Source organism: Myotis brandtii, unplaced genomic scaffold (assembly GCF_000412655.1).
Source record: "Myotis brandtii unplaced genomic scaffold, ASM41265v1 scaffold103, whole genome shotgun sequence".
Classification (NCBI taxonomy): domain Eukaryota; kingdom Metazoa; phylum Chordata; class Mammalia; order Chiroptera; family Vespertilionidae; genus Myotis; species Myotis brandtii.
The window spans coordinates 2,485,781-2,505,662 of NW_005353460.1; the positions used below are offsets into that span (position 1 = coordinate 2,485,781).

A 19,882-nucleotide genomic window follows, 5' to 3' on the forward strand; every position below is an offset into this window, starting at 1 on the left:
CCCTCTATCACCCACAGAGCAGGGCCGATCAGGGGGTTGGGGCGCCGCACCCTGTCACAGAGCCGCAGGGCGATCAGGGGGTTGGGGAGCTCCCCCCCTATCAGGCACAGAGCAGGGCTGATCAGGGGGTTGGGGCACCTTCCCCTGTCACAAACAGAGCAGGGCGGATAGGGAGGTCGTGGCCCCACCCCCTGTCACACACAGAGCCGCAGGGTGATCAGGGGGTTTGGGCGCTGCCCCCTGTCATGCTGATCCCGGTGCCGGGAGGCCTCGCTGCTCTGCTGATCCCGGTGCCGGGAGGCATATTACCCTTTTACTATATAGAATAGAAGCCTGGTGCACGGGTGGGGGCTGGCTGGTTTGCCCTGAAGGGTGTCCTGGATCAGGGTGAGGGTCCCCACTGGGGTGCCTGGCCAGTCTGGGTGAGGGGATGATGGCTGTTTGCAGCTGGTCACACCCCCTTCAGGGTGGGGGTCCCCACTAGGGTGCCTGGCCAGTCTGGGTGAGGGGCTGAGGGCCGTTTTCAGGCTGGCGGGTGACTGAAGCTCCCAACCACTCCTTTTTTTCTTTTTCTTTTTTTTATTCTAGGCCAGCTTTAGCTCTGAGGCCTCGGCTGCTGAAAGCAGGTTTCTGGCATTTGTTTACCTTCTGTATTTGAAACAATGTTGCGGTCCTGCTGGCTGAAGCCTGGCTGACTAAAGCAGGTTTCTGGGGTTTGGTTTAGCTTCTATATTTGTTACATTGTTTCTTAGAGTTGCATCTCAGAGGCCGGCAAGGCAGGCGGGGAAGCTTGGCTTCCTCCGTCACTGAAGCAAGCAAGCCTCCCTGTTCGCTTCAAGCTGCCTGGCTGCCAGCCGCCATCTTGGTTGGCAGTTAATTTGCATATCTCCCTGATTAGCCAATGGGAAGGGTAGCGGAGGTACGGCTAATTACCATGTTTCTCTTTTATTAGTGTAGATTATTTTTATTGGGGCATAATCTACATACAATAAAATTTACTCATTTTAAATATACAGATTGATGATTTTCGACAAATGTATATAAGCATTGGTGCAGACTTTTTTCATTATACCCCAAACTTGGTCAAAAGTTACAGTAATTTCCACCTGTTCTCATCTTCAGACCACTTCTGATTTTGTCAGTTTTGCCTGATTAAGAAAGTCATATGAGTCCTGGCCAGTTTATCTTAGTGGCTAGAGCATCGGCCTGCACATGAAAGGGTCTTGGGTTCAATTCTTGCTCAAGGGCATGTACCTGTGTTGCAGGTTTGATACCTGGCCCTGGTCAGGGCTTGTATGGGAGGCAACCAATTCATGTGTCTCTCTCACATTGATGCTTCTTTCTCTCCTGCTCCCTTTCTTCCTTCATCTCTCTCTAAAAAAATCAATGGAAAAAAATATTCTTGGGTGAGGCTTAACAACAACAAAAAATCATATGAAAGAAATGATACAACACATATTCTTTGTGTCTAGCTTCTTCCTTTCAATACAGTATTTTTGAGATTTAGCTACATTGCTTTCTGTCATAATAGTCTTTCCTTTTTATTTTGAGTTATATTTCATTGTTTGGATATACAACAATCTGTTTTTCCATCCATTTAATAATGGCCATTTGAATTGTTAACAGTATTGGGCCTTTATTCTGAACTCTAAAATAATTGCTGGGTCATATAATAAGTGTATTTTTATGAGAAACTTCCAAACTATCTTCCAAAGTGGCTGTATCATTTTATAATCCTATCAGCAGTATATGAAACTTTGCCTCCACATCCTCATCAGAAATTGATATTGCAGCCTTTAAATTTTAGCCATTCCAATGATTTTGATTTGTATTTCCTTGATGACACTAATAATGTTGAGCATGTTTTCATGTCCTTATTGGCCACTTGTTGTTTGAATAATATGTTTAAATACTTGGCCAGTTTTAAAAATGAAGTTACTTATTTTTTTATTATCAACTTTTAAGAGTTCTTTGTATAGGCTGGATACCAGTTCTTTGTCAGACATGTATATTAAAAATATTTGTTTTCAATCTATGGATTACTCACTCAGTTTCTTAATCAAGTCTTTGAATAGCAGGCATTACTTATTTTTTATGAAGTCCAATTTATAACTTTTTCTGCTATGGCCATGCTTTTTCTATTTTAATAAATCTTTGCTTATCCAAGGTAATAAATATTTTCTATGTTTTCTGCTAGAAGTTATATAGTTATAACTTTTAAATTTAGCCTGTGATACACTTGAGTTTGTTTTTATGTTTGAGAGATTTGGGTTAACATTCATTATCCTCCATGTGAATATAGTTTTTTTTTTCTAGTAGTATTTGTTAAAGTAACTATCTTTCACCATTGTTTTATCTTAACACCTTATGAAAATAAGTTACCACCCATGTGTATCTATCCCTGAATTTGTTTTCTGTTTTTTAAAATATGTCCATTATTATGCCAATTCCACACTCTCTTAATTAATGTACTTTTATAGTAAGTCTTGAAACCACAGTGTAAATCATCCAGTTTTACTTGTCTTTTCCAAGGTAGCTTTACTATTCTAGTACCTTTGTATTTCCACATAAATTATAGAATCAGCATGTGAATGTAGGGACTTTGGTTGGAATTGTGTTGCATCCATACATCAATTTTCTGGAATTACTTTCTTACCAATATTGAGTCTATCTATGCACATGGTGTTAAATTTAGGTCTTCTTCTTTTTAAAAAAATGATTTTATTGATTTTATTGGGATGAAATTGGTTAATAAAATTGTATAGGTTTCAACTGTATAATTCTATAATACATCATCTGTACATTGTAGTGTGTGTTCACCACTCATAGTCTCGTCTCCTTTTATCCCCCCTTTACCCTCTTCTACCACTCCCCACTCCCTTTTCCCTCTGGTAATCACCACACTATTCTCCGTGTCTATGTTTTTTGTTTTAGTTTTTTGCTTATTCCCTTCATCTTTTTAACCTAACCCTCCCAGCCCACCTCCCCTCTGAAAGCTGTCAGTTTGTTCTCTGTGTTTATGAGTATGTTTGTATTTTGTTTGTTAGTTTCTTTGTTCATTAAATTCCACATATAAGTAAAATCATAAGGTATTTTATCTTTCTCTGACTTGCTTATTTCACTTAGCATAATTATCTCCAGGTCCATCCATGCTGTTGAAAAAGGTGAGTTACTTCTTTTTTTTACTGCTGTGTAGTATTCCATTGTGTAAACGTACCACAGCTTTTTTAAATCCGTTCATCTAGGAATGGGAACTTGGGCTGCTTCCAAGTCTTAGCTATTGTAAATAGCACGGCAATGAACATAAAGATGTATATATTCTTTCAAATTAGTGTTTAAGGTTTCTTAGGCTATATTTCCAGAAGTGGGATCATGAGGTCAAAAGGCAGTTCCATTTTTAATTTTTTGAGGTGACTCCATACTGTTTTCCACAGTGGTTGTACCAGTCTGCATCCCCACCAGTAGCGCATGGGTTTTCTCTTTTCTCCACATCCTCGCCAACACTTGTTGTTTATTAGTTTATTGATGGTAGCTATTCTGTCAGGTGTGAGTTGATACCTCATTGTGGTTTTAATGTACCTTCCTCTGATGATTAGTGATGCTGAGCAATTTTTTCACATGTCTACTGGCTATCTGTATGTCCTCCTTGGAGAAATGTCTATTTAGGTCTTTTGTCCATTTTTAAAGTAGAGTGTTGGTCTTCCTGGTGTTGAATTGTATAAGTTCTTTAATTTGTTTAGTTTTTCTGTAGTTTACTGGTTTTGATAGTATTAATATTTTATTTAACCATTGCTAGTGAAAAAACACTATTGACTTTGTAAGTCCACCTTGGATTTAGTGTTGGTTAGATGTACTGAGAATGGTCTTCCTTGTTTTGTTCTTATTTTTATGGAGAAAGCTTTCTGATTTTCACCACTTAATATGATGTTAGATATAACCTTTTTTTTTTTTAACAGATGCCCTCTGTCATCTTCAGGAAATTTCCTTCTGTTTGTAGTTAGCTGAGAACTTTGAGCCAAAAATTAGTGTTGAACTTTGTTAAATGTCTTATTTCTGTGTCTATTGGGCTGATCATATGCATTTTCTCCTTTTTTCCCTATTAATCTAGTGCATTTCACTGGTTGGTTTTGAATGCTAACCCAATCATGCATTACTGAGATTAGCTCCACTTGGATTTTGATCTACCTAGCTCGTTAGCTAGATTTAATTAGCCAATATTTCCTTAGGATTATGGTGCTTGTTTTCACAAGGAAATTGCGAAAGAATTTGTTTAAGATTGGTGTTATTCCTATTTATTTTTTTACATTGTGGAAAAGTACTTAACATTAGATCTACACCCTTAAATCTACCCTTCTAGAATCTTTATAGTTTTGCATTTTACATTTAGGTTTATGATGCATTTTGAAGATGTGTGTGTGTGTGTGTGCGTGCATGTGTATGTATGAAAGGTATAGGAACAGTGTCTAGAGTTATTATTTTCCATGTGGATGTCCAGTTGTCTAGCACCATTTATTGAAAAGACTATTTATTCTCTATTGAATTGTAATTGCACCACTGTCAAAGATCTTATTATCTCAGTCTATTTCTTGGGTCTGTATTTTGTTTAAATTATATCTTTGTTTATTCTTTTGTGTATACTATATAATCATTAGTTCAGTTTATAATAAGTTTTGAAATTGGGTATTGTCAGTCTTTCCATTTTTCTCCTCCTCCTCCTCCTCCTCCTCCTCCTCCTCCTTCTCCTCCTTCATCTGTATTGTATTGACTCTTGTGGTTCTTTTGCCTCTTCATAAAACTTTAGAGTCAGTTTGTCATCTTGCTGGAATTTTAATTGGAATTACATTGAATCTCTAGATCAGTTTGGGAAGAACTGACAACTTAATAATATTGAGTTTTCCTATCCATGAACATGAAATATATCTCTATTTATTTATATCTTTGATTTCTTTTATCATAGTTTTGTAGTTTTTCTTATATAGAGCCTGTAAAATTTTGTTAGAACTATTTCCAAGAACTTCATTGTTTTGGTGGTCATGTAAATGAAATTGTGTTTTTTATTTCAAAGTTCCATTTTTTAATTGCTTCTCTACAGAAAAACAGTTGAATTTTGTGTATTAACTTTGGTATCCAGCAACCTTGATATAATCACTTATTATTCACGGGAAGTTTTTGTTGTTGCTCTTGTTTGGCTGATTATTTGGAATTTTCTTTGCATGTATGGACACAACAATTTTGCTTCTTTCTTTCTAACATGTATTTTTTCAAACATTTATTTTATTTTATTATTGCACTAGAGGCATGGTGCACAAATTCGTGTACCAGTGGGGGCCCTCGGCCTGGCCTGCAGGATTGGGCCGAAACCAGCTCTCCAACATTCCCCAAGGGGTCCTGGATTGCGAGAGGGGACAGGCCAGGCCGAGGGACCCCACCGGTGTACGATCAGGGCCAGGAAGGGACTGCAGGAGGCTTCAGGGTGTGTCTGCCTGTCTTGCTCAGTCCCGATTGGCTGGACCCCAGAAGCAAGCTAACCTACCGGTTGGAGCGTCTGCCCTCTGGTGGTCAGTGCACATCATAGCAACTGGTCGACCGGTCGACTGTCTGCCTCTTGGGGGTCAGTGCATGTCATAGCGAATGGTTGAGCAGCTTTAGCGTATCATTAGCATATTAAGCTTTGATTGGTTGAACGGCCAACAGACGACTAGACACTTAGCATATTAGGCTTTTACTATATAGGATTAAGACTAGGATTATGACAGGGGTAGTGAGACGGGGCATCTTGGCCTTGTTCCCAGTCTAATAGTCTTATCTCACCATAAGTATGATGTTAGCAATAGACATTTTAGTTGTTGTAGTTTATAATCCTCACCTGAGGATATTTTTTCCCATGTATTTTATTTTTTTTAAAAGTAAAAGGGAGGCAGTGGGGTGGGGGGTGAGAGAAAATCAGTGTGAAAGAGACATCAATTAGTTGCTTCCTACACATGCTTCAACCGGTGCTGGGGATTGAACCTACAACCCAGGTTCATGCCCTTGACTGGGAATTGAACCCACAACCCTTTGGTCCACGGACCAGCCACTGAACAACACTGGTCAGGGCTGTAGACTTTTTTTAGATGTTTGTTATCAGATTGAGAAAGATTCTCTTTATTCCTGTTTTGCTAACATTTTGTATAATAAATGAGAGTTGTATTTTGTCTGATGCCTTTTCTGTACCAGTTATTACGGTCATATGATTTTTCTTCTTTAACCTGTCAACTCTATGGATTATATTAATTGGTATTTGAATTATGAACCAGCCTTGCATACTTTGATAAATCCCACTTGGTTGTGATGCATATTTTTTATACATTGCTGGATTTGATTTACTAATTTTTTGTTGAATATGTTTGCATCCATGCTTATGAGAGATATTGGTCTGTAATTTTCATTTCTTATAATGTCTTAAACTGGGTTTGATATTAGGGTTATATTGGCCTTAAAGAATGAGTTAAGAAGTGTCACACATCAATGCTTGGAGTGTAGTAAGTCTATGATTCCATGGGTTGAAGGTAATAGGAACTCCATGTTTAGTGCTTCTCTGAGATTCTGTCCTAGGTGCTTTTTCTCTTGGTTGATTTTAATTTGTATCCTTCCCATATAAGAAACCAAAACTTGAATATACAGCTATCAGTGAAATGTGTGAGTTCTATCAGGAAATGATCAAAACTGAGGGTGGTTTTGGGACTCCAATGAACTGGTGATTGCTGTAAAATGCAAGGGCAGTCTTAGGGACCGCTTTCTTTACCTTTGCAGTGGGCCTAAATTCTACACACACTTTCCCCCCAGATTTATTGAGGTATAATTGACAGATAAAAATGGTATATATTTAAGGTATACAGCATGGTATTTTGATATATGTATATATTGTGACGTGATTCCAGCAGTCCAACTAACATCCATCACCTAACAGTTATCATTTGTGTGTGTGTCTGTGTGTGCAGTGCTGAGAATGCTTTGCTTGTCCTACTATCAAATTTCAAGTATACAGTCCATTACAGTTAACTGGAGTCATTATGATGTATATTAGTTTCTCAGAACTAGTTCATTTTCTAAATAATTTTGTGTTTTTTGATCAAAATTCCCCCTTTCCCCCCACTCGCCTGGCGCTGGTAACCACCTTTCTACTCTCTTACTTTTATCCAGTTTCTGAAAAAAGTTGTTCCATATATTTTGTATAGTATTTTAATTGATTAAGAGTTAGTGGGGTTCCAGTTACTCTCTTTTGACCTGAAATACTTTAGTATTTTAATAGTTTAAAAATGTAAAAATCTATAAATTTTGAAAGCATTCATATTCTTTCCCAAAACTAAAAAGCCCAGTAAATATAGTTCCTACCAAAGTTTATATTGTTATAACGTATTTTTATTTGTATTTCACTCATTCATAGCAATGTGGAAAAGATAGCTGTTGTGATCCTAAACTTTGTGAGCTGAAAGCAGGATCAGCTTGTGATACAGGATTATGCTGCAGTAACTGTCAAGTAAGATTTAAGTTTATTAATATCATCCAAGTGTATAATGAATCATGTCTGGGATTCTTTCTTTCCCCTTTATTATTTTATTTTATTTATTTTATTTTTTTCCATCACAACTTATCCCCTATCCTCTGTATATCCTCTTCCACCTCCACCCACTCCCTCCCCCCTCCCAATGGTACCACTGTTGTCCGTTTCCATGACTTATTTCTCTTTTTTCCTTTTTGATCAATCCCTTTACCTCCCCCCGCCCATCTGCCTGCTATCTATGAGTCTACTTCTATTTTGATTGTTTGTTCAGTTCATTAGATTCCACATATGAGTGAAATCATTTTGTTCTTCTGACTGGCTTATTTCACTTAGCATAATGTTCTCCAGGTCCATCCATGCTGTCGCAAAGGGTAAACTTTTCTTCCTTGTTAGGCTGAGTAGTATTCCATTGTGTAAATGTACCATAGCTGTTGTATCCACTCATCTGCTGATGGACAACACTTGGACTGTTTCCAAATGTTGGCTGTTGTAAATAACGCAATTTATATCGGGGGTGAATATATTCTTTCCAATTAGTATTTTGTGTTTCTTCGAATAAATTCCCAGAAGTGGAATTGATGGTTCATAAGGCAGTTCCATTTTAATTTTTTGAGGTAACTCCCTACTGCTTTCCACTGTGGCTGCTCCAATTTGCATTCCCACCAACAGTGCAGAAGGGTTCCCTTTTCTCCACCAACACTTGTTCGTTGATTTATTGATCATAGCCATTCTGACAGGTGTGAGGTGATACCTCATTGTGGATTTAATTTGCATTTCACTGAGGATTAGTGACTTTGAGCATATTTTCATATGTCTATTGGCCATCTGTATGTCCTCTTTGGAGAAGTGTCTCTTCAAGACCTTTGCCCATTTTTAAATTGGGTTGTTGTTGTTGTTATTGTTGTTGTGTATGTGTTGATTTTTATAAATTTTTTAATAAATTTTGGATATTAATCCCTTATCAGATGTATTGGTGAATATATTCTCCCATTCAATGGATTGTCTTTTCATTTTGTTTCTGGTTTCTTTTGTTGTGCAAAACCTTTTTAGTTTGATGTAGTCCATTTGTTTTCTTGTTGTTTTGTTTCCCTTAGCTGAGGAATCATATCAGAAAAATTATTGTTACAAGAAATGTCAGAGATTTTACTGCCTATGTTTCCTTCTAGGATTTATAAAAAAAAGTATTTTTATTGATTTTAGAGAGGAAGTGAAAGGGAGAGAGGGATAGAAACATCAATGATGAGAGAGAATCATTGATCGGCTGCCTTCTGCATGCCCCACACTGGGGATCAAGCTTGCTACCTGGGCATGTGCCCTGACCAGGCATTGAACCGTAACCTCCTGATTCATAGGTTGACACTCAACCACTGAGCAACCCTGGCTGGGCTCCTTCTATGATTTTTATGGTTTCAAGTTTAACAATTAAGTTTTTAATCCACTTGAGTTTATTATTGTGTATGATGTAAGAAGGTGGTCTGGTTTCTTTTTTTTTTTTTTTTTGCATTTTTTTGTCCAATTTACCCAAAAATATTTATTTAATAGACTAGAGGCCTGCTGCATGGATTCATGCACTGGTGGGGTCCCTCGGCCTGGCCTATGGGGATCAGGCCAAAATCGGCAGTCCAATATCCCCCAAGGGGTCTTGGGTTGCTAGAGGGTGCAGGCCAGATGGAGGGACCTCACTGGTGCACAAATCCATGCACTGGGCCTCTAGAATGCATATAAGATCTTTGGTTAATCTCTTCCCGCCCTCTCCCCCTCCCCACTTCCTTCTGAGATGCATCAGTCTGTTCCATGTTTCCATGCCTTTGCATTGTGTATCTGCCCCTTGGTGGTCAGTGCGCATCATAACGACTGGTCAAATGATTGAACAGTTGAATGGTTGGGCACTTAGCATATTAGCCTTTTATATAGAGAGATTATCTTTAGCCCTTTGTATGTTTTTGCCTCCTTTGTCAAATATTAATTGATCTAAAGGCATGGGTCTATTTCTGGGCTTTCTATTTTGTTCCATTGATCTATATGTCTATTTTTATGCCAGTACCATGCTGTTTGATTACTGTGGCCTTATAGTATAGTTTGATATCAGGTAGCATGATTCCTCCAACTTTGTTTTTCTTTCTCAAGATCACTGTTGCTATTTGGGGTCTTTTGTGGTTCCATATAAATTTTTGGAATATTTTTTCTAGTTCTGTGAAATATGACATTGGTATCTTGATAGGTATTGTGTTGAATCTGTAGATTGTTGTGGGTAGTATGGACATTTTAATGATGTTAATTCCTCCTATCCATTAACGTGGTATACGCTTCCACTTATTTGTACCTTCTTCAATTTCCTTCTTAGGTGTCTTATAATTTTCTGAGTACAGGTCTTTTACATCCTTGGTTAAATTTATTCCTTGTTCTTTTATTCTTTTTGAAGCAACTGTGAATGAGATTGTTTTTTAGTTTCCCTTTCTGATAATTCATTATTAGTGTATAAAAATGTAACTGATTTCTGGATATTTATTTTGTATTCTGATACTTTACTGAATTCATTCATCAGTTTTAGTTGTTTTTTGATGGAGTCTTTAGGGTTCTCTATATACAGTATCATGTCATCATCTACAAATAATGACAGTTTTACTTCTTTCGAATTTTTTTTTTCTTTATTGATTAAGGTATTACATGTGTGTTCTTATGCCCCCATTATCCCCCCATGCCCCCACTCATGCCCTCACCCCCATGGTGTCTATGTCCCTTGCTTAGGCTTATATGCATGCATACAAGTCCTTTGGTTGGTTTCACCTGTCTTACCCCACCCTCCCCAACCTTCCCTCTGAGGTTTGATAGTCTGATTGATGCTTCTGTCTCTGGATCTGTTTTTGTTAATCAGTTTATGTTGTTCATTATATTCCACAAATTAGTGAGATCAAGTAATATTTATCTTTCTCTGACTGTCTTATTTGCTTAGCATAATGATCTCCAGGTTTATCCATGCTGTTACAAATGATAAGAATTCCTTCTTTTTTATTGCAGCATAGTATTCCATTGTGTAGATGTACCACAGTTTGTTTGTATTTATTTATTTATTTATTTATTTATTTATTTATTTATTTATTTAAAAAAACAACAGACCTACCTAAGCAAAGGTGAGTGCCTGAAACTTTGAAGATGGAAGCTTTTAGTAGTATGTGTGTTTGACATTCTCAGTACTAACCAAGTCAAGTTTTTAGCCAGGGGCAGGGGAAAAGCTAGCCTTCCTGAGCAAGTTGGAAGGTGATGGGAGAAGAAATGAAAGCTGCTTTATTCTTACATCTAAGATGCCTATTTGTTCAATTTACCTATTGCAGTAGTTTGAAAGGAAAGCTCTGATATTACTCCAGAGTAGTAAGCAGCAAAAGCTGTTCATTGTAAATGCAGCTCTACCTAGTTGAAATATAATGCAAACTCTATATGTGATTTAAAATGTTCTGGTAGCCACATTTAAGACAGGAAAATAAACAGGTGAAATAAATTTTAATAATATTTTTTACTTATCTAATATATCTAAAATATTATCAGTTAACATGTAATTAATATAAAAAATTTAATAAGCTATTTACATCCTTTTTTATTTTTGCATTTATTCTTTGAAACCAAGGTGTGTTTTACACTCCCATCACATTTCAGGTTGGGCTAGCCACACTTACAGTGCTCAATAGCCACATGAGTCTAGTGGCTGCCGAATTTGACAGTGCAGTTGCAGGGTTTCTGCTGGGCTGGAAAACGATTCCAGGAAATGAGAGGACTCCATGCTTGAGGGATGAAGAAGTTGAGGCAGTGTCTCCAAAGTGAGAAGAAGATGATTTAAGATTCTGTTTTCACTTAAGTTGGGTGTGATGAGAAAACATCTGGAAGGATATTGGACAAAGCAGTAATGGGAGATGGAAGAGAGCTGCAAAGATTCCTGCATGGCCATGATTCCACCATCCACGTTGCCAGTGGAAACTGATCTAAACCAGCCAGGATGAAAGGAAATGGAAAGTCTGAACCAAGGAAGTAAAAATAAATTCAGCATAGTTTTCTGAAGTAATAACTATCGTGTTAAGTATACATTGAAATGAGCACAATATGTCCCCAAGGGCGCTGTTACTGGTCTTTGCACAAACCAGCAGAGCTTGTCTGAAATAAAAAGTATCCCATGATATGCTTAGCGTTATATATAGGGTAAGTACTGCTATTGTTCTGGTTTGGCTGATGAGGAAACTGAAACTTAGATAAAAGCCACCAAACAATCAGCTTCTTGCTGATAGATTGTTTTCATTGAGGGAAGCTTGGAAACCACTAGGTACAAAAGTTTTCCTTCACAGATGAGAAATCTGCTGCTGGGAGAAGCAAGTTGCTTCAAACCACAGGCATAACCAGAGAGAGGTCTTCGGGTTCTAAGTCCAGTGCTTCTTCCCATATATCGATCACATCATGACTTTAAGGGTACCAAGATGGATCCCTGTCTCCTTAAAGAACCACCTATAGAGTAGAAATGATGATTAACTTTTTTTTTTAAGATGTAAAGCTTTTTATTGTAAGGAGAGTAAAAGTTCTTCTTGGCTGTGAGTGATTCCATGATCTATCATATGTAAGTCAAAGCCATGGATGAAGAATGGGGTGAGAGTGTAGGAGCAGGGTGCTAGCAGTGTGGGCAGGAGAAGAGGAGGTGTGAGGGAAAGACAGGAAGGTCAAAGGAATTGGAGGCCAAGAAAACTGACCATTTGTCAAGGGCGTTGAGAAATTGGCACAGTGTTTATTTTGGTTGCTGGTAGGGGAGTCGTAGAAGAGAAATGGGTGGAATATTAATATAAGGAGTTAGTCTAAGGGTAAGTCAACAAGAAAAACAAACAAAACAATTCAACAAAATGAATAGTCTGGGATCAAAACTTAAATATCACAAATGTTTGGAATTGTAGTTTTTTTTAAAAGTTTGTAATGGTCTTTATTATCCATGAATGAGTGAGATCATGTGGTATTTTTCCTTCATTGACTGGCTTATTTCACTTAGCATAATGCTCTCCAGCTCCATCCATGCCGTTGCAAATTGTAAGAGTTCCTTCTTTTTTACAGCAGCATAGTATTCCATCGTGTAGATGTACCACAGTTTTCTAATCCATTCATCTACTGATGGGCACTTAGGCTGTTTCCAGATCTTAGCTATGGTGAATTGTGCTGCTATGAACATATGGGTGCATATATCCTTTCTGATTGGTGTTTCTGGTTTCTTGGGATATATTCTTAGATGTGGGATCACAGGGTCAAATGGGAGTTCCATTTTTAGTTTTTTGAGGAAACTCCATACAGTTCTCCACAGTGGCTGCACCAGTCTTCATTCCCACAAGCAGTGCACAAGGTTCCTTTTTCTCTGAGTCCTTGCCAGCACTCGTCATTTGTTAATTTGTTGATGATAGCCATTCTGACAAGTGTGAGATGGCACCTCATTGTTGTTTTGATTTGCATCTCTTGGATGATTAGTGACTTTGAGCATGTTTTCATATGTCTCTTGGTTTTCTGTAGGTCCTCTTTCGAAAGGTGTCTATTTAGATCCTTTGCCCATTTTTTGATTGGATTGTTTATCTTCTTTTTGTTAAGTTGTATGAGTTCCCTATAAATTTTGGAGATTAGGCCCTTATCAGATATGACGTTGGCAAATATGTTTTCCCACGCAGTGGGTTTTCTTGTTGTTTTGTTGATGGTTTCTTTTGCTGTGCAGAAGCTTTTTATTTTGATGTAGTCCCATTTGTTCTCTTTCTCTTTAGTTTCCATTGCCCTAGGAGCTGTATCAGTGAAGTTATTGCATCAGCATATGTCTAAGATTTTTCTGCCTCTGGATTCCTCTAATTTTTTTATCGTTTCCCATCTTACGTTTAAGTCTTTTATCCATTTTGAGTTTACTTTTGTGTATGGTGTAACTTGGTGGTCTAGTTTCATTTTTTCTTTTTTTTGCATGTATCTGTCCAATTTTCCCAACACCATTTATTGAAGACACTATCTTGGCTCCATTGTATGTTCTTGCCTCCTTTGTCAAATATTAATTGAGCATATTGGTTCGGGCTAATTTCTGGACTCTCTATTCTATTCCACTGATCTATATGTCTGTTCTTGTGCCAGTACCAGGCAGTTTTGAGCTTTGTAATATAGCTTGATATCTAGTATTGAGATTCCTCCTACTTTGTTCTTCTTTCTCAGGATTGCTGCAGCTATCCAGAGTCTTCTTTTATTCAAGATGAATTTTTGGGGAGTTCATTCTAGGTCTTTGAAATATTCTATTGCTATTTTAATGGGGAGTGCATTGAATCTATAGATTGCTTTGGGTCATATGGACATTTTAATGATTTTGATTCTGCCAGTCCATGAACACAGTATGTTCTTCCATCTGTTTATGTCTTCCTCTATCTCTTTTTTCAACGTCCTGTAGTTTTCTGAGTAGAGGTCTTTTACCTCTTTAGTTAAGCTTATTCCTAGGTAGCTTAATTTTTTTGGTGCGATGGTAAATGGGATTGTTTTTATAATCTCTCTTTCTGAAAGTTCACTATTGGTGTATAGAAATGCCTCAGATTTCTTGGCATTAATTTTGTATCCTGCTACTTTGCCAAATTCATGTATTAAGTCTAGTAGTTTTTTGATGGAGTCTCTAGGTTTTGTATGTATAATATCATGTCGTCTGCAAATAAGGACAGTTTTACTTCCTCTTTTCCAATTTGGATGCCTTTTATTTCTTCTTCTTGTCTAATTGCAATGGCTAATACTTCCAAACAGGAGTATAAGGAAGGCCACTTCATAATACTAAAGGGATCAATACACTAAGAGGATATAACTGTTGTAAACCTATATGCACCCAATACAGGAGCACCCAAATACATAAATAAAACTCCTGGAAGATACCAACGGAGAGATCGACAACGATACAATCATAGTAGACTTTAATACCCCACTGACATCACTAAATAAATCCTCTAGACCAGTGGTCAGAAAACTGTGGCTCGCAAGCCATATGCGGCTCTTTGGCCCCTTGAGTGTGGCTCTTCCACAAAATACCACGTGTGGGCGCGCATGTACAGTGCGATCGAAACTTTGTGGCCCATGTGCAGAAGTGGGTATTTTGTAGAAGAGCCACACTCAAGGGGCCAAAGAGCCGCATATGGCTTGCGAGCCACAGTTTTCTGACCACTGGTCTAGAGGATTTATTTAGTGATGTCAGTGGGGTATTAAAGTCTACTATGATTGTATCGTTGTCGATCTCTCCGTTGGTATCTTCCAGGAGTTTTATTTATGTATTTGGGTGCTCCTGTATTGGGTGCATATAGGTTTACAACAGTTATATCCTCTTAGTGTATTGATCCCTTTAGTATTATGAAGTGGCCTTCCTTATACTCCTGTTCAACATAGTACTGGAAGTGCTAGCCATAGCGATTAGATAAGTAGAAGAAATAAAAGGCATCCAAATTGGAAAAGAAGAAGTAAAACTGTCATTATTTGCAGATGACATGATACTGTACATAGAAAACCCTAAAGACTCCATCAGAAAATTATTAGACTTAACAAATGAATTCAGCAATGTAACAGGATACAAAATTAACATTCACAAATCTATGGCATTTTATACACCAATAATGAACTTACAGAAAGAGAGACTTAAAAAAACAATCCCATTTACCATTGCACCAAAAAAATTAAGATACCTAGGAATAAACTTAACTAAGGAGATAAAAGACCTGTACTCAGAAAACTACAGGACATTGAAAAAAGAGATAGAGGAAGACATAAACAAATGGAAGAACATACTGTGTTCATGGACTGGCAGAATCAAAATCATTAAAATGTCCATATGACCCAAAGCAATCTATAGATTCAATGCACTCCCCATTAAAATAGCAATGGAATATTTCAAAGACCTAGAATGAACTCCCCAAAAATTCATCTTGAATAAAAGAAGACTCTGGATAGCTGCAGCAATCCTGAGAAAGAAGAACAAAGTAGGAGGAATCTCAATACTAGATATCAAGCTATATTACAAAGCCACAGTTCTCAAAACTGCCTGATATTTGCACAAGAATAGATATATAGACCAATGGAAAATATAGAAGCCAGAAATTGACCCAAACCACTATGCTCAATTAATATTTGACAAAGGACGCAAGAACATACAATGGAGCAAAGATAGTCTCTTCAATAAATGGTGTTGGGAAAATTGGACAGATATATGCAAGAAAATGAAACTAGACCACCAACTTACACCATACACAAAATAAATAAACAAAATCAGAAATGAAAGAGGCGAAATAACAACAGACCCCACAGAAATACAAAGGAATGTAAAAAAAAATGTTAAGAACAACTCTATTTCAACAAACTAGACAACCTAGAGGAAATGGACATATTCTTAGAAAAATGCAACCTTCCAAAACTCAATCAGGAAGAATCTAAAAATCTCAATAGGCTGATAACTATAGGGGAAATTGAAGCAGTCATCAAAAAGCTTCCAGCAAACAAAAGCCCAGGGCTAGACGGTTCACAGGGGAGTTTTACCAAACATTCAAAGAAGAACTAAAACCTATCCTCAGACTACTCCAAAAAATTCAGGGGAAGGAACGCTTCCAAGCTCATTCTATGAAGCCAACATTACCCAAATACCAAGACCAGATAATGACAACACAAAGAGAATTACAGGCCAATATCCCTCATGAACATGGATGCCAAAAGTCCTCAAGGAAATTCTAGCAAATCGGATCCAACATTACATCAGAAAGATCATACACCATGACCAAGTAGGATTTATTCCAGGGATGCAAGGCTGGTACAATAACCGCAAATCAATAAACGTGATACATCACATAAACAAATTGAGAGATAAAAATCATATAGTCATATCAATTGATGCAGAAAAAGTATTTGACAAAACCAACACCCTTTCTTGATAAAAACCCTCAGCAAAATGGGAATAGAGGGATCATATTTCAACAGAATAAAAGCCTTATATGACAAACCTAAAGCCATCATCATACTCAATGGGCAAAAACTAAAACCATTTCACCTAAGAACAGGAACAAAGGGATGCCCACTTTCACCACTCCTGTTCGACATGGTCTGCTGATATCTTGTTGATGATTTCAGCATCTATGTTCATCAGGGATCTTGGCCTGTAATTTTTTCTTTGTAGTATCTTTTTCTGGTTTTGGAATTAGGATAATGCTGGTTTTGTAAAATGAGCTTGGGAGTCTTCTCTGTCTGGATTTCTTTAGAACACATAGACCTATAGCTGTAAGTCAAATAAATGACCTTTCAAAAAAAAAGATACTAAATTCAGAGTCAGGTTTCTTATTTTGTGAATTTTAGTGGGATGTTGAGGCCTCTTTCTAACGCCATTATCCTCCCCAATTTGATGATGTTGTTTTTAAGCCTTGATTGAGAGCTATTATAGGATTCTTCAATATAGAAAAATCTCCTTTAAAAGGGATTATTTCCATTCACTTTATCCAACATTTATATTTTACAAATAAAAAATGTTACTGCTCATAGTTAGGTATCCGTGGGTATATAATTGAAAGACACAATAGTTTCCCATAAATGTATAAATAATGAAACTCACTAGAAGTAATTTTCAAATGCTGTGTTAGCACAAAATTTAAATTATGAACTAATTATTCAAAGACCATTTGTCTTAAATATCACAATTTAAGTCATATGTAAAGGTGTTGGCTCCTGCCCCCCGTTTCCCTTTTTAGTTCTTTCCATGTGTTTGCAACAGATTCATTATGTGAGATTCCCTTTATTGAACTACTAACATGGGTTCTGTGTTCTTGACTGTCTTATCACTGAAGCAGTTTAATGTTGTTTTTCTCTAGAATCTCACCATGTGCTATATTCTTATCTCTGATCTTTTCTTTTCTTTTTCAATTCCACAAAAGTTTATTGAATACTTACTACTCACATAGGAAACAATTAATTAAGAAGTATGAGATAGGCCTGGCTGGCATGGTTCAGTGGTTGAGTGTTGACCTATGAACCAGGAGGTCAAGGTTCGATTCCCGGTCAGGGCACATATGGGGGTTGTGGGCTTGATCGCCAGTGTGGGGCATGCAGGAGGCAACTGATCAATGATTCTCTCTCATCATTGATGTTTCTACCTCTCTATCCCTCTCCCTTCTTCTCTGAATCAATAAAAAATATTTTTTAAAAAAGTATGAGATAGATGCCCATTTAAGATTCTTTGTATAAATTTTTCGAATTCAATAGGTGAAAGTTGTTTATAGGATAATTCAGGAGAAAGATTGCATTTACAGATATTCCATATTTATAGACTGGTTTGAATAAGTATATTTTATTTGGAAATTGTCTAAATTACAGGATTTCCACCCCAAAGGAAAAAGTGATATCACAAGCTAAAAGTGATATTTCCTCCCTTGCACTGAAACACAACAAAATCTTGCCTCTCATTACACCATACTAGTGTTTTACTTTTCCTTGTGTATATGTTTTATCTCTTGTTTTATTTAAAAACATCCTTTATATAGAAGATATTAAGAGACATTAATGAATAAATAGATCATCAGCCTATAAATGAAAGTAACACAATTTTGAAGTAAATATTAATAACAATCTTATATATAATGCTTTATTTTTTTATATTTTAATTTCTACTAGATTCAACAAGCAGGCTCACCGTGTAGGCCCAGTGTGCATCCTGAGTGTGATCTTCCTGAATTTTGTAATGGATCCTCATCAGCCTGTCCCACTGATGTCATGATAATCAATGGGCATTCATGTAAAAATAAGTATATTTGTTATAATGGAGACTGCCATGATCTTGATGCACGTTGTGAATCCATATTTGGACAAGGTAATATGGTTTTGTAACATCTAAACAGTTGATCTTCAATATTTTATTATCATTACCAAGACAATGGGCAATCACATATCATTTATATTTTATATGATTATATATGTTATATATAAATACATATAAATTTATATTATTTATTTAACATGTATAGATATTTTTGGTATATTTTTATTTTTTAAAATTTTATTGAGGTATAGTTGACAATTAAAATGCATATATTTATGGTATATGATTTGATGTCTTGATATTTCATATATATTGTGAAAAAATTGCTACAATTTTTATACATTATGTTAAGTACTGCTCACAGAATATATATATGTATTCATATAAATGAGATTGCTGGGTCGTAAGGTAGTTTATTTTTAATTTTTGAGGAGTCTATATGTTGTTTTCTATAAGAGCTATACCAATTTCATTCCCATGAACAGTAAAAAAACTTTTCTTCTCGCTACATCCTTGCTAACAATAATCTTTTAAAAAAAATAGTTATCCTAAAATGTGAGTTGTGCTTTTGATTTGCATGTTCCTGATGATTAGTGATGTTGAGCACCTTTTCATATATCTGATGACCACATTGTCTTCCTTTGAGAAATGTCTCTTCAAGTCCTTTGCTATTTTAAAATCCCATTATTTGTTTTTGCTATTGAATTGTATGAGTAACATATATTTTAGAGATACATGATTTGTAAATATTTTCTCTTATGCTATGTTTTCTTTTCTTTTTTTATTGATTAAGGTATTACATATGTGTCCTTATTGCCCCATTACCTCCCCACTCATGCCCTCACCCCCATGGTGTCTGTGTCCCTTGCTTAGGCTTATATGCATGCATACAAGTCCTTTGGTTGATCTCTCCCCTTACGCCCCTCCTCCCCTCCCTTCCCTCTGAGGTTTGACGGTCTGAAAGATGCTTCTCTGTTTCTAGATCTGTTTTTGTTTATCAGTTTATGTTGTTCATTATACAGTGGGGCCTTGACTTACGAGTTTAATTCATTCCATGATGGAGCTTGTAACTCAAATTACTCGTATGTCAAATCAAAAGTGAACGAGTGAGACACGTGATGCTGGGCTGATGTTGTGGTGTTCACTGTGACGTTCCCTGTGCCAACTAGTGGTGGGGTATCTGAAGCTGGCTCATAACCCGAATTTTAGCTCGCAACTCAAAGCAAAAAATCGGCCGAGAGATAGCTCGTATCTCGAAAAACTCGTTAGTCGGGACACTCGTAAGCCAAGGCCCCACTGTAATCCACAAATGAGTGAGATCATGTGATATTTATCTTTCTCAGACTGACTTATTTCACTTAGCATAATGCTCTCCAGCTCCATCCATGCTGTTGCAAATGGTAGGAGTTCCTTCCTTTTTACTGCAGAATAGTATTCCATTGTGTAGATATGCCAAAGTTTTTTAATCCACTCATGTGCTGATGGGCACTTAGGCTGATTCCAAATCTTAGCTATTGTAAATTGTGCTGCTATGAACATAG

General features: G+C 36.8%; 1 protein-coding gene across 1 annotated transcript in view; it reads left to right on the forward strand.

Annotated features, from left to right (window-relative positions):
• The window catches only part of ADAM32 (ADAM metallopeptidase domain 32), a 111,680-nt gene that overhangs the window by 54,380 nt on the left and 37,418 nt on the right, over window positions 1-19,882 (forward strand). Inside the window, exons 13-14 of the mRNA XM_014536884.1 lie at window positions 7,427-7,519; window positions 18,197-18,392. Of these exons, the coding sequence (XP_014392370.1) occupies window positions 7,427-7,519; window positions 18,197-18,392 (289 nt within the window). The remainder of the gene's footprint in view (window positions 1-7,426; window positions 7,520-18,196; window positions 18,393-19,882) is intronic.